The sequence below is a fragment of the Ranitomeya variabilis genome, chromosome 5 (genome assembly GCF_051348905.1).
Source record: "Ranitomeya variabilis isolate aRanVar5 chromosome 5, aRanVar5.hap1, whole genome shotgun sequence".
Classification (NCBI taxonomy): Eukaryota; Metazoa; Chordata; class Amphibia; order Anura; family Dendrobatidae; genus Ranitomeya; species Ranitomeya variabilis.
The window spans coordinates 129,652,891-129,666,873 of record NC_135236.1 but is presented as its reverse complement, the minus strand read 5'-3'; the positions used below and the strand labels follow the sequence as shown (position 1 = coordinate 129,666,873).

The following is a 13,983-nucleotide window of genomic DNA, read 5'->3' as shown; positions in this document are numbered from 1 at the left end:
TTTCCCTTAGACTAGGGAAACCTTGTCTGTCCCTTTCCCAGAAGTTACACTAATGGTGTGCATGTCTGGGCCGCCAGGCCTGACCCTGTCTCCTGTTTCAGCCCTAAGCTGAAACCACCACCCGCCACCCAGTGAAGAGACCACACACCAATCCCCACAGATAGCACAGACAGGGAAAACTGAAAAACGCACCACGCCGCAGACACACTGGAATACACTATAATATGCACAGGGCAAAACAAATACAAATATAGGAAGGAGGAATATGACAAAGGATAATACACCACCAGATACGATATTCCTCCAACAAGACCACCACTCCAGACTGGAATCACTAGGCACAAAGCACAAGCTATAATCGGCGACGCCCAAAGTCCAGTGTGACTATTTAAAGGCCGTGGGCGAGACCCAGCCTCCAACCTGATTACCAGCTAGATTAACCCCGAGCAAGCTGGATAAAATCTAGCCGACGCCACTGAGCGTGTAGTGGACGTAAGTGCAATTACTGCTGTCTGTTGGACGCCCTAGTGTGAACAGCGTCCGACATGACACCCTGCTCCTCATGATAGTCAGTGCTGTCACTGTCATATATTTCTTGTAGTTTTTCCATCTCTACTTGATGTCTAGCTGGTCCCTAATTTAATTCCCATCACGATCATTGATGGTTATTAGTCATGCTAAGAATGGCTTCACCTGTTTCACCATGGCAAATAATTCCCTGGCCCTTATTATAGACTTCTTAAAGGTTCATTCATCGGGTATTCAGAAAGTTGTTCTTGTCTTTCCTGCTTCTCTTTGGACATCAATTTTAGGTTGCCTCACATCGTACAATGTGCTCTGATTTGGCCTCTCTCTTTTTACTAGGAATCTAGAGCGTGATTTAGCTAATAAATTCCCACCATGTATTGGCTTCTTTTATGGAACATACTATTCAGCAGTTTTAGTTATAGTTACTTTGATCTTTTCCAGAATTTGTCTAAGCCCCTTTCTACTGCCTGAGCACTTCCACTCGCATGGATCATATTGATATGAAACTTCCTTTGCACGTCTGCATGCTTCATCTTGCATAGTCTGACCCTGATTTTGGCTGCAAGGAGTTGGAGATCAGACTTAGTCTGCTCCTGGTAATGTTTTTGCAGAGAAAATTGATCTGTTCCATTTTTGCTGGTGGAGGATGAGGATATCCATTTGCATTGCTTTGGCTGAGTGAAGAAGGTGCCAGTGATTCTTAGCTTATTCTCATGATACAACTGCACAAAGTGCTCACCAGCTTCTTTCCTCTCTCCTAATCCATGTCTGCCGACCACTCCTGCATCCTGTCTTTCTTCAACTTTGGCATTGACCTTGCCCATAATGTAGATGATGTCCTTCTTTGGAATTATGCGGAGTGCCTGGGCCTATAGGTCCTTAATGTCCTGCTCTGACACATCTGCCGTTGGTGCATAGACTTGGATCCTTTTGTTGGCCACATTGGCAAGTCCCTTTCTCCTTAATGTGGTATTGCTTGAGTACTAAATACAGTTCATTGACTTTCAGGTTTACAATTTTCTTTTCCATTTTCCTCTTGATAATGTCCATCTTTCCAATGTTCATCCCAGTCAGCTTCCACATTCCAATGGAATATTGTTGTTTTTTTTTGCAGCTTAGGTAGCCCATTTCATCAGGGACTATATTCACAATTGGGCCTCCATGTGGGTTTCTCCCTCTTGAAATTATGATGCTGTCCAGCCTGGGGTACTCATTGTTAAACAACATACTGTATTTGAAGCATATGGATTATGATCCATAGTTTCATGGTAAAGATTTTATGTAGTCGATCACGAGGTCTTTCCTTATTCCGTAGCACTTAGCCATACGACATCTGCAGTTGATGTTTCATGTGTTGCCTTGCCACTCTTCCGGTACTTTGAACCGGCTATGGAAAAACCCAGAATTGTCACTGGAAGGCAAGATCACCAAGACAGAATCTGACCTATTTTTCAAATGTGATGAGGGCAAATTCTTTAGAAAATAAGATAAATAACTCATAAGTACAAGTGTTGGCTGCTGCCTCCCAGCCTGAATCTTAGCTGCAGCTTCTACATAGTAGTATGAGATCTCAGCAGGGGGGAGGGACACTGAGGGACTGTCAATCAGGCTAGTAGGGGGTAGATGGAGGTAACGTTTCATAAAAGATTAGACAGACATTTCAAGATGGATTTTCAAGGAAAATACTACATTGTTATTAGGTCTGAGAGATCTGTTTATTACTGTATGTAGGTTGTAATCTGATGACAGAGCCTCTTGTTTTGTTTGTTATAGAGAATGTTTGCTGCATTGCAGATATATTAAAAATGTAATCACTAATTTTATACTTTATTTTGCATTGCTCGAGATTTTAATAAGATTAATTTACCCTAGAATACTGCTGCTGTAAAGTTTTGAGGGACATTTAAGATTTTGTTTTAGAAAAACACGTACCGATTCCATTCTGATATGCTGAATTTTTATTTGAGACCACAGTTAATGACTTATGTTGATGGTGTGTGGTATATATGTTTTGACTATATTGTATGTGGCAGACATTGTTTGTGTGTCATCAAGTGCCTTGTCCCCCATTTATAATTTCACTACATGGTACAGTACATATAAATAAAAATCAGTCTGCCGTCTGACTATTCCTCTAGGCACTTATTTCTTAACTAAAGTTAGACTCATTTGGTTGGTGTGATCCAATGTAGATGCTCATTTTTTTTTTAACACTATATAAACTGCACTCCCATGCTCAGTACCACCCTAGGCTGCTGCCCACTCTGCCTGCTCCTTGCCCTGCTCCTCTGGTATGCCACTTCCTATAGGAAACTTCACCTTTTGCTGCAGATATGACTCTAAGGAGTGATAGCTTCTGTGCATTGTATATATAATATATGTATGCAGCAGGGGCACATATATCACTAAAAACAGTTTCTATGGACTATATAGTCATTACACTAGAGCTAGGACAGCTGCTTGTGTTGGATGGGTAGTGTTGGTACATTTATGCATGGAATAAGTGCACGCATTGCCTGTAGGGTGAAGTTCTTGTGTGCACTGAATGAGTGAACAGTAAGTACATTTTCTCCTTTCCAGCAAAATTTAAAGACAAAGCTGAAATCATGAACAACATGGCCAAGGCCAAGGTAGAGACAGAGGGGAAAAAATGTCTGAAAAACAAAGGTGAGAAAAGTAGGCTCAGATGCTGTTCATCTTCCTGACACTGGATTGATCATGTCATGGCTGTACACCCCTTGCGCAATTTATAGAAGTAGTTCAATATAGGCATGGGTATAGATATAGCCCAAATCTTTAAAGCAGCAGTATTAGATGCACTAATCTCCAATACCGGTGCTATGTAAGATATGTAAGTGTCTATATAGAGGTCTAGTCCAGAATTTTGCTTTCTGGTGTCTTTGCGATATCCTATTGAGTGATGAACAGACAGTTGTTTTCCTACACATTCAGTTATTAAAATGAGTATGTAATATAACATTTATCTTGTTTTTTTAGGGAACATTAAGTAATGAAATGGATATGTGTACTATATATGGAGTCTGTCTCTTAGGCACCTCTTGTTGGATGTATTCAGCATGGTTTGTTTTGGTTGGGTCTTACAGGATTAGTAACACTGGTGAATGGGCAGGATTTATTGCTTACGATGAGCGGCTAACTAACCAATGGGAACTATTGAGCTTCTGTATGTCAAGATTTCGCAAAAGAAAAGTATAGGGAGGGAGTCATTTCATGAGCAGAAATGTGAGAACGACAGCCTACCGGTTCTCTAAGGTTTTGTCACTAGTTCCTTATGATTTTTAAACTGTATCCTTGCTCATATTGCAGGTTCATTCATGGGTATTGATAGCTGAACTAAAAGAAATTAGCCGCTTAAAGGGACTGTCTACTAATTTGAAATAGTTGATTTAATAGGCACAAAAAAATAAATACTCACCTGCCGGATTACTGATGCTCTTCTGTATTGCTGCCAGTTACCCTCATTTGTTTTCTGGCTACCTCTTATACTTGGGACTATCTGGTGACAGCTTAAGCCAAACGGTGACTTCTGGATGAAGTGGACACCGGACCTGAGGAGTGCAAATCATTTTGCTCATCTCACGACCCACTGATAACACAGACAGAACAGGGCCTCTGTGCAAAGACAGCGTATGGGCATTTTGCAGTCCAATAGCTCATAATAATGCACAATTCCAAGTGCTTGGTTGCACCAATAGTATGTCAGCCCAAGACATGACCGCTGCAGTGGTCGCATGATGCCCCGCTGGCACAGGAAGCCAGGAAACTGACAGTAGCAGCAGCCAGATGGGGGAGTACTGGGGGTCTGGTAGATGGTTTTTCTATTTTTACACCTCGTTGGGCATTTCCAAAAGTAGTGGACAACTCCATTAAAGACCATTTCTTAGTGTGTCCCACATTCCCTCATTTTCCCTGCTTGGCTTGCATCACACAGCCACTTCTAATAGGGGCAATACCCATCATTCCTGTGAGGAAGATGATACAGAATACTGAGAGAAATATACATGAAGCTAGATATAGGTATAGAGCTTGTAATTAGTATTACTGCCTGAGCTTCAGGACCAAAAGTTTGGACACACCTTCTCATTTAAAGATTTTTCTGTATTTTCATGACTATGAAAATTGTAAATTCACACTGAAGGCATCAAAACTATGAATTAACACATGTGGAATTATACACTTAACAAAAAAGTGTGAAACAACTGAAATTATGTCTTATATTCTAGGTTCTTCAAAGTAGCCACCTTTTGCTTTGATGACTGCTTTGCACACTCTTGGCATTCTCTTGATGAGCTTCAAGAGGTAGTCACCGGGAATGGTTTTCAATTCACAGGTGTGCCCTGTCAGGTTTAATAAGTGGGATGTCTTGCTTTATAAATGGGGTTGGGACCATCAGTTGTGTTGTGCAGAAGTCTGGTGGATACAAGGCTGATAGTCCTACTGAATAGGCTGTTAGAAATTGTATTATGGAAAGAAAAAAGCAGCTAAGTAAAGAAACACGAGTGGCCATCATTACTTTAAGAAATGAAGGTCAGTCAGCCCAAAAAATTGGGCAAACTTTGAAAGTGTCCCCAAGTGCTGTGGCAAAAACCATCAAGCACTACAAAGAACTGGCTCACATGAGGACCGCCCCAGGAAAGGAAGACCAAGAGTCACCTCTGCTTCTGAGGATAAGTTTATCCGAGTCACCAGCCTCAGAAATCACAGGTTAACAGCAGCTCAGATTAGAGACCAGGTCAATGCCACACAGAGTTCTAGCAGCAGACACATCTCTACAACAACTGTTAAGAGGAGACTTTGTGCAGCAGGCCTTCATGGTAAAATAGCTGCTAGGAAAACCACTGCTACGGACAGGCAACAAGCAGAAGAGATTTGCTTGGGCTAAAGAACACAAGGCATGGACATTAGACCAGTGGAAATCTGTGCTTTGGTCTGATGAGTCCAAATTTGAGATCTTCCAACCACCGTGTCTTTGAGCGACGCAGAAAAGGTGAACGGATGGACTCTACATGCCTGGTACCCACCGTGAAGCATGGAGGAGGAGGTGTGATGGTGGGGGTGCTTTGCTGGTGATACTGTTGGGGATTTATTCAAAATTGAAGGCATACTATTCCATCCGGTTTGCGTTTAGTTGACCATCATTTATTTTTTCAACAGGACAATGACCCCAAACACACCTCCAGGCTGTGTAAGGGCTATTTGACCAAGAAGGAGAGTGATGGGTTGCTACGCCAGATGACCTGGCCTCCACAGTCGCCAGACCTGATCTCAATTGAGATGGTTTGACCGCGGGGGGCATGGCCTGAACGTGATGTGAGCGGTCATCTGAGGCAGGAGCTCCCGCTCAGTATAAGCTATATGCAGGATTGCAGCCTGTAAAATCGGTGGCCAGGTACCTGAAATTAGCGGGGAATCCGTGTCCGGTGTGGTGCCTGCGGATCTGTGTGCCTGCGGGGCAATGACCGGCAGAAGGAGCTCCAGGAGGGAGGCGGGGGAGCAGGAGAGAAAGACCCAAGATGGCGCCGGCCAGGAGGAAATGCTGTCAGAGGAGCCTGTGATTGCGAGGGAAGATTCTGGGAGAGCAGATGCAGCAGCCTGGCTGCAACGCTTCGCCCAATAGATGGAGATCCGGAGCCCAGCGGTGACAGGCAAGGTGAAAGATAAGCCTGTGGGGCACGGAGATATGGAGAAGCTGGGGGAGGAGGAGGGAGAAGACAGTGATGGCGGGAGCAGCACTGGAGTGCAGGAGGAGGAGAGCGGGGGAATCATGAAAGGTTCTGTGCTATGCATCGATGGAATGCAGATTCCTGAGGAGCCCACTCTGAAGGATGTGTTTAATGTGGTTTTATACAGTCACAATCCTATCACCAATATGGCTGCGCAGATGGGGGTCCTGCAGGCAGACATGACCAAGATGCAAAATTCCTTGCATGTGACTAAGGAAAGGATGGGAGAGGTGGAAAAACGCATTAGCGGTGCTGAGGACTGTATTGCTAAGGCGGATGAGGCTACAAAACGCATGAGTGCTGCGATTTCTGCCATACAAGCCAAATCGGACGACCTTGAAAATAGGTCCAGGCGCAATAATGTGTGGCTGATTGGGGTGCCGGAAAAGACGGAAGGCGCGGCGCCAACAGAGTTCTTTGAAAAATGGCTATTAAACCATATTGGAGCCGACAAGTTATCTCAGATGTATGCTATTGAAAGAGCACACCGCGTTCCTGCGTATCCCCTCCCCTGGGCGTCCTCCTAGACCAGTGCTAGTCAAGGTTTTGCACTACCGTGACAGAGACGCCATTCTCAGACATGCCAGAGAGAACCCGGATTTGCAGATAAATGGCTCCAGGATTTCCATGTTTCCGGACTTCTCCATAGAGGTGCAGAAGCAGAGAGCCAAATTTGTCCATATCAAGAAGAGGCTGAGGGAGATTGGCGTCACTTACTCGATGATGTACCCAGCCAAACTAAGAGTGGTCGCTGAAGGGAAAGTGCACTTCTTCATGGAGGATAAAGAGGCACTCGGATGGCTGGACAGCAACGAGCAACATTTGCGTCAAGTGAAATTAAAGGACTCAGCGGGATGATAGAATGGTTCTTTCTTATTCTTGTTTCTCTTTTACTGCCTCTTTTGGAGGGATCCATTGGCTTCTTTTTTCCCCCCTGGGTTTTTTGTCTTCTTATGAGGCAGGGATGGGCCCTTGTTGGATCTCGAGTTGAAATTTAAATAGGCTGCAATCCACAAGTCATGTTGAGAGTCTCAATAGTTTGGGACAAGCGGCGAGACTGTTGGACGGGGTTAACAGACTGTTCCGGATAAAGTGCGCTCTCCCCTCCGTGTTAGGAGGGGATGGAAGGATGGGATGGGGATTTGTTGGGGATGTTTCTCTGTTGTGTGGGGGGAGGGGGGTGGGGTTGGGGTGAAATATTTGTGTAATGTACATCACCATGGTTACTGTGGTTGTGGCTTTGGCCGCAAATGGATGAAAGAATGTGGGATAATATGTACTGAGGAGGGAAAATGGCGGGAAGAATGAGAATTGTGAGTTGGAATGTCAGGGGTTTGGCGTCTGGTGTGAAGCGGCAAGCTGTGTTTAAATTTTTGAATGATGCCAAGCCGTCAGTGATCTGTCTGCAGGAGACTCATATGGTGAAGGAGAGAACGCATTTTCTGGCTAAGAGATGGGTTCAGGTGGGGTACCATGCCACATATTCAGCATATTCCAGGCGGGTCAGCATCCTCATCTGTGCCGGGGTACCTTTTGTGTATCACAAAGTGGTTATAGATCAGTCGGGTAGATTCGTATGTTTGCTTTGTAAATTGTATGGATGTCTGATGTGGCTGGTTTCAATTTATATTCCACCACCATATTGAGGAAAGGTTATCCACAGCTTCTTATCGCCCAATCTCATTATTAACGATATATATCAAAATCTTGCCCAAGATGTTGGCTAACCGTCTTAACAAGGTGATAACGACTTTAATACACCGGGACCAGTCCCGATTTATGCCCAATAGTTCTAAAGAGTGTAATCTTCGACGACTGTTTCTCAATATGCAGGTAAAGGCCGATAATATGGGTTGGAGGGTTGTGGTGTCTTTAGACGCCACTAAGGCGTTTGATAGTGTGGAGTGGCAGTATTTGTGGGCAGTCATGGGCAGGCTATGGGTTTTGGTGAGAGGTTCATACGTTTGGTGCAGCTGATGTATGAGTCTCCAAGAGCCAGGATATGGGTAAATGGAGTCTTGTCGGGGGATTTCCTTTTATATAGGGGAACGCGGCAGGGGTGCCCCTTGTCTCCTCTGCTGTTTGCAATTGCTATAGAGCCCTTGGCGGCGGCAATACGGAGGGACAGGGACGTAAAGGGGTTTCTGTATGGAAACTATGAAGAAAAAAATAGCCCTGTATGCTGACGACGTGTTATTGTTCTTGGAAGATGCACAGGAGTCTCTGGGGGCCGCTATGAACAGTATTTCTAAATTTGGGGCTCTTTCCGGACTATCTATTAATTGGGAGAAATCTGTGTTGTTGCCCATGGACGCGGCGGCTCCTCTGACTCTTGACCCTGGGGTTCCCTTAAGAGTAGTACATGAGTTTAAATATCTGGGCATCGTGGTTTAGGACAAAATAGAGGACTATGTGCAGCTCAACCGGACTCCTTTGCTTGGGAAGTTCCAGCAGAAGATTGGGGCCTGGAAGAAGCTATTTCTGTCAGTCGCAGGCAGAGCCAATTTGATCAAAATGATACTTATGCCTCAGCTCCTCTACATATTGCATAATGCTCCAGTGTGGCTGCCTCAGAGTAAATTTTATAGGATCAATACTCTATTTAGGGATTTAATCTGGAAGGGTGGACGGGCGCACATCAAATTGAAACATCTGCAAAGGGCAAAGGATGAGGGTGGTCTGGCGGTCCCCAATCCATGGATTTACTATATAGCATCTAAATGCCAGCACATGGTAGGTTGGGGAGAGCCAGAACTAAGCTCTTCAGCGGGAATAATCATTGAACACGCGGTAGGGAAGGGCCCATTGTTGGCCAGTCTTGAAGCAGGTAGATTCAGAATTAACCCCCAAAATTCCCAACAATAGCTATGATGGGGAAAGTATGGCAGAAAATTAAGCAATGGAGGGGAGTAACGGAATTTACGAGATATACGCCAATTTGGTTTGAACCTAGGTTGACAGAGCTTAAGAGATTGCGGGGGTTTGGTCAGTGGAGGCGCATTGGCATTTGGTTCGTGTCTCAGTTGCTTGATAGGGATGTCATTAAAACATTCGAGACACTTAGGACTGAGTTTCCTTTAACCCAGAAGTCATTCTTTCAGTACCTGCAGTTGAGACATGCCCTAAACTGTCAAAATGAGGTGTCGCGCGTGAATCTGCAGTCAGATAGCTTGTTGAATCTTATTGGGCCTCGGAGGAGTACGAGGGGGTTCATTACCTTGATGTACAAGGGTCTGATGGATACCTTTTTATTGAAGCATCTTTTAAGGATTAAGGAGAAATGGGTGGCGGATGTGGGCCCCTTGTCGGAGTCCCAGTGGGAGTCCATACTTCACTATATCTCCAGGGCTTCCCTGAGTGAGGCTAAAAGGGTGTCAAAGTTATACCTGATGTATAGGGTGTACAGGACCCCGGCATGGATGAGGAAGGCAGGACTGAGAGGTGACTCAAAGTGTCCCAGGTGTGGTGAGGAAGGCGCTGATCTGCTACATATGATGTGGTCGTGTGCTCGCCTCCAACCCTTTTGGGTGAAGGTGCTTAACTTGATCCAGGAGGTGACAGGAGTAGATGTGGTGCGTAACCCGCTGACTTGCCTTTTGGGCTGTAAGGATAATATTGCTACGGATGAATGTGGAAGGCTGACTATCGCAAGATTGTTGTATGCTGCGAGAAAGCTTATCGCAATGCATTGGTTGGATGAAAAACCGCTAGGGAAAAAGGAATTTATCAACAAGATAAATTTTATTGTCCTTATGGAAAGAAACATATACAGTAAGAGAGGTCAGAATACAAAATTTGAAAATATGTGGGGTGGATGGATGGATTACCCAGGTGTGGCGTCTGCTGAGTTACTGCAAAGTAGAATGGGTGTCGTTTAGTTAATTCTGGGGGGACTCCTACATGTACAGGCGTGTTTTTGTAAAGCTTGTTATCTTTTCTCAAGAGGTGATGCTGTCAGATGGTTGTATTGGATAATGGGCAAGAGATTGGGGGGAGAGAGAGGGGGGTTGGTTAGTGGGTAAAGGTACCTTCACACGAAACGACATCGCTAGCGATCCGTGACGTTGCAGCGTCCTGGCTAGCGATATCGTTTCGTTTGACACGCAGCAGCGATCAGGATCCTGCTGTTATGTCGCTGGTCGCTGAATAAAGTCCAGAACTTTATTTGGTCGTCCGATCGCCGTGTATCGTTGTGTTTGAAAGCAAAAGCAACGATACCAGCGATGTTTTACACTGGTAACCAGGGTAAACATCGGGTTACCAAGCGCAGGGCCGCGCTTAGTAACCCGATGTTTACCCTGGTTACCAGCGTAAAAGTAAAAAAAACAAACAGTACATGCTTACATGCGTCCCCCGGCGTCCGCTTCCTGACACTGACTGATCGCCGGCCCTAAAGTGAAAGTACAGCGGTGACGTCACCGCTGTGCTGTTAGGGCCGGAGCTCAGTCAGTGTCAGGAAGCAGACGCTGGGGGACGCGCAGGTGAGCATGTACTGTTTGTTTTTTTTACTTTTACGCTGGTAACCAGGGTAAACATCGGGTTACTAAGCGCGGCCCTGCACTTAGCAACCCGATGTTTACCCTGGTTACCTGGGGACCTCGGCATCGTTGGTCGCTGGAGAGCGGTCTGTGTGACAGCTCTCCTGTGATCAAACAGCGACGCTGCAGCGATCGGCATCGTTGTCGCTATCGCTGCAGCGTCGCTTCGTGTGAAGGTACCTTAAGGGTGTTGTTTAGTAAAATGAAAATGTATTATCAGGTCATGTATCTAACGTACGGTATTTGTCTGGAAATTGTATTGGACTGTGTTATTGGCGTTTCATATGCTTTAATAAAAAAATACCTGATTAAAAAAAGAGATGGTTTGGGGTGAGCTGGACCGCAGAGTGAAGGCAAAAGGGCCAACAAGTGCTAAGCATCTCTGGGAACTCCTTCAAGATTGTTGGAAGACCATTCCCGGTGACTACCTCTTGAAGCTCATCAAGAGAATGCCAGGAGTGTGCAAAGCAGTCATCAAAGCAAAAGGTGGCTACTTTGAAGAACCTAGAATATAAGACATAATTTCAGTTGTTTCACACTTTTTTGTTAAGTATATAATTCCACATGTGTTAATTCATAGTTTTGATGCCTTCAGTGTGAATGTACAATTTTCATAGTCATGAAAATACAGAAAAATCTTTAAATGAGAAGGTGTGTCCAAACGTTTGGTCTGTACTGTACATAGTGACATGCATGAGTAATACCATACAATTCTACTCGTCATAACTGAGAGTCTTACGTAGAAGACTAGACATTTATTATTCGCCATGGATAGTTTAATTATGACATAGTATTAGCAGCTAGTGAACACAGCTCCACATCGTCAGCACAGAGCTTTATTTAATTCTATTTTCTTTGCAGATGACAAAGATGAAGGTGGTGATGTCCCCAACAGTGTGAATGTACAAGTGACTCCCGCCACTGGGTCTGAGCCCTCCAAGGTTGGGGAGTATGAAGGAGCAGACAAGGATGATTCTCAGGTAAGTCAATTCACAGGGGTGGACTTACCATATGTGCAACGGCACACGGGCTCAGCAGGTAAAGGGCCCACTACTATTCTTAAAGCGGCTTCCAACCATCTATTTATTGTTCTTATACCTGCGCCCTATGCTGTCTGTGTCTCCCTTATGCATCCATATTACCAGTTTACCCTCCACATCTCATACAGACATAGAAATACATGTATGTAAAATACCAGCTCTTCTGTAAACTGCAGTCCAGTTTTCTAAATGAATGGCACCTTATGTACCACCCCTCACGCCCTGCAGTTGGCATAACATAGTCTATTAATATTACCAGAAAAGATACCGGCTCGTAGAGAATAGCCAAAAGATTTGTAAAACCTTGTTTTATTTATTATGCTTACTTACATAGATCATTTTCCACAGTGCTTTACAGACATCACTGTCCCCATTGGGGCTCACAATCTAAATTCCCTATCAGTATGTCTTTGTAGTGTGGGAGGAAACTGGAGAACCCGGAGGAAACCCACTCAACTCAAAAACGGGGAGAACATACAAACTGTTTACGGATGTTGTCCTTGGGGGGGATTTGAAACCAGGACATGAGAGCTGAAAGGCAACACTACTAACTACTGAGCCACCATTCTGCACTAGTATCATGCAATATCATGACATGTGTCATTCTGCGGCCTCATGACATATAGGCGGTCTAGTAATTACAAAAGTTCTTCAGAATGCTGGCAGTTAAGTGCTGGCCTTGATCCACATCCAATACAGCACCAGCCAGTGGGCACTATGACTCTTTTTGCTCCTTTCTACCAGATCTCGAAGGTCAGCAGGGATTTTTGCTACCAAGATTTTAATGAGGCAGGTCAATTAAAAAGATCAAACACCAAAATATACTGAGAGCAATTGAAGAGATGGCTAATAAAATAAATCTGTCCATGACCCAAGGGATTGTGGAGACCCTGATTGTCCCTCTAAATTATCATTATTATTTATTTATATAGCACTATTAATTCCATGGTGCTGTACATGTGAAAAGGGGGTTACATACAGGGTTATAGATATCGTTAACAGTAAACACATTTACAATGACAGACTGGTACAGAGAGGAGAGGACCCTGTCCTTGCGGACTTACATTCTTCGGGATAATGGGGAAGAGACAGGAGGTCGGTGTGCTACAGCACTGGTGGTGGTGAGGCGGCAGCACCTCGGGTGGTTGGTGAGGCGGCAGCACCTCGGGTGGTTGGTGAGGCGGCAGCACCTCGGGTGGTTGGTGAGGCGGCAGCAGCTCGGGTTGTTGGTGAGGCGGCAGCAGCTCGGGTTGTTGGTGAGGCGGCAGCAGCTCGGGTGGCTGGTGAGGCGGCAGCAGCTCGGGTGGCTGGTGAGGCGGCAGCACCTCGGGTGGTTGGTGAGGCGGCAGCAGCTCGGGTGGTTGGTGAGGCGGCAGCAGCTCGGGTGGTTGGTGAGGCGGCAGCAGCTCGGGTGGTTGGTGAGGCGGCAGCAGCTCGGGTGGTTGGTGAAGCGGCAGCAGCTCGGGAAATAGAATAAAATTAAAACCTCTTGAGCTACCAGGGATTCATATTAACCTATGTGCAGACCTCTGACCATGTAGCTAATCTATGGTTTTCTAAAATGTAAACTATTTTACAGTTCTTTTTTGTGGTCTGGACCCCAAAGCTGGAGTGTTCAATAAAGGTGAGATGTAACACATACATAGGGGTGAAATCCTTCTCTACTGACCTTGGTGGCGACCATGCTGACAATTCTTATAATTCCTTATTGTTTTATAGGGATCTGCTTTATTATCGGGAATACAATTCTGCATTTTGTTACATGGAAATCATTGTATTTTCCAGGGTAGGGAACCGTTCCCCAGAACACTAACTACTTAATGTCACAAATGCATTTACTTGCTAGCTGCTTTCTACTAATTATTATGAGCTGGAAGTATACAAAAATAGAAAGCATTCAGAAACACGACCCAGCAAAAAGTTTTTGTATTTCCATGCAAGTCTTTGTGGTGATCATTGAATACAGTGTACAGCAAACATTCATACTTGGAAAGTAAGAAAAAGTTGTCAGTTAATACTATATTGATGACCTCCTGATAGGATACCATATCAATCGACACCAGACACCCCTACAGATTAGCTATTATTTGCCTCGGTGGTGGCTGCACGTAAACACATTGAATTGAGCAAAGT

At 44.9% G+C, this 13,983-nt stretch overlaps 1 protein-coding gene across 4 annotated transcripts in view; it reads left to right on the top strand.

Annotated features, from left to right (window-relative positions):
* SLC24A1 (solute carrier family 24 member 1) overlaps positions 1-13,983 on the top strand; it is a 77,126-nt gene that overhangs the window by 43,525 nt on the left and 19,618 nt on the right. For 2 of the 4 annotated variants that reach the window (XM_077263293.1, XM_077263292.1), the window contains 2 exons: positions 3,109-3,195; positions 11,672-11,790. In XM_077263293.1, coding sequence (XP_077119408.1) covers positions 3,109-3,195; positions 11,672-11,790 — 206 coding nt within the window. The remainder of the gene's footprint in view (positions 1-3,108; positions 3,196-11,671; positions 11,791-13,983) is intronic. The other 2 variants (XM_077263295.1, XM_077263294.1) reach the window with 1 other exon arrangement.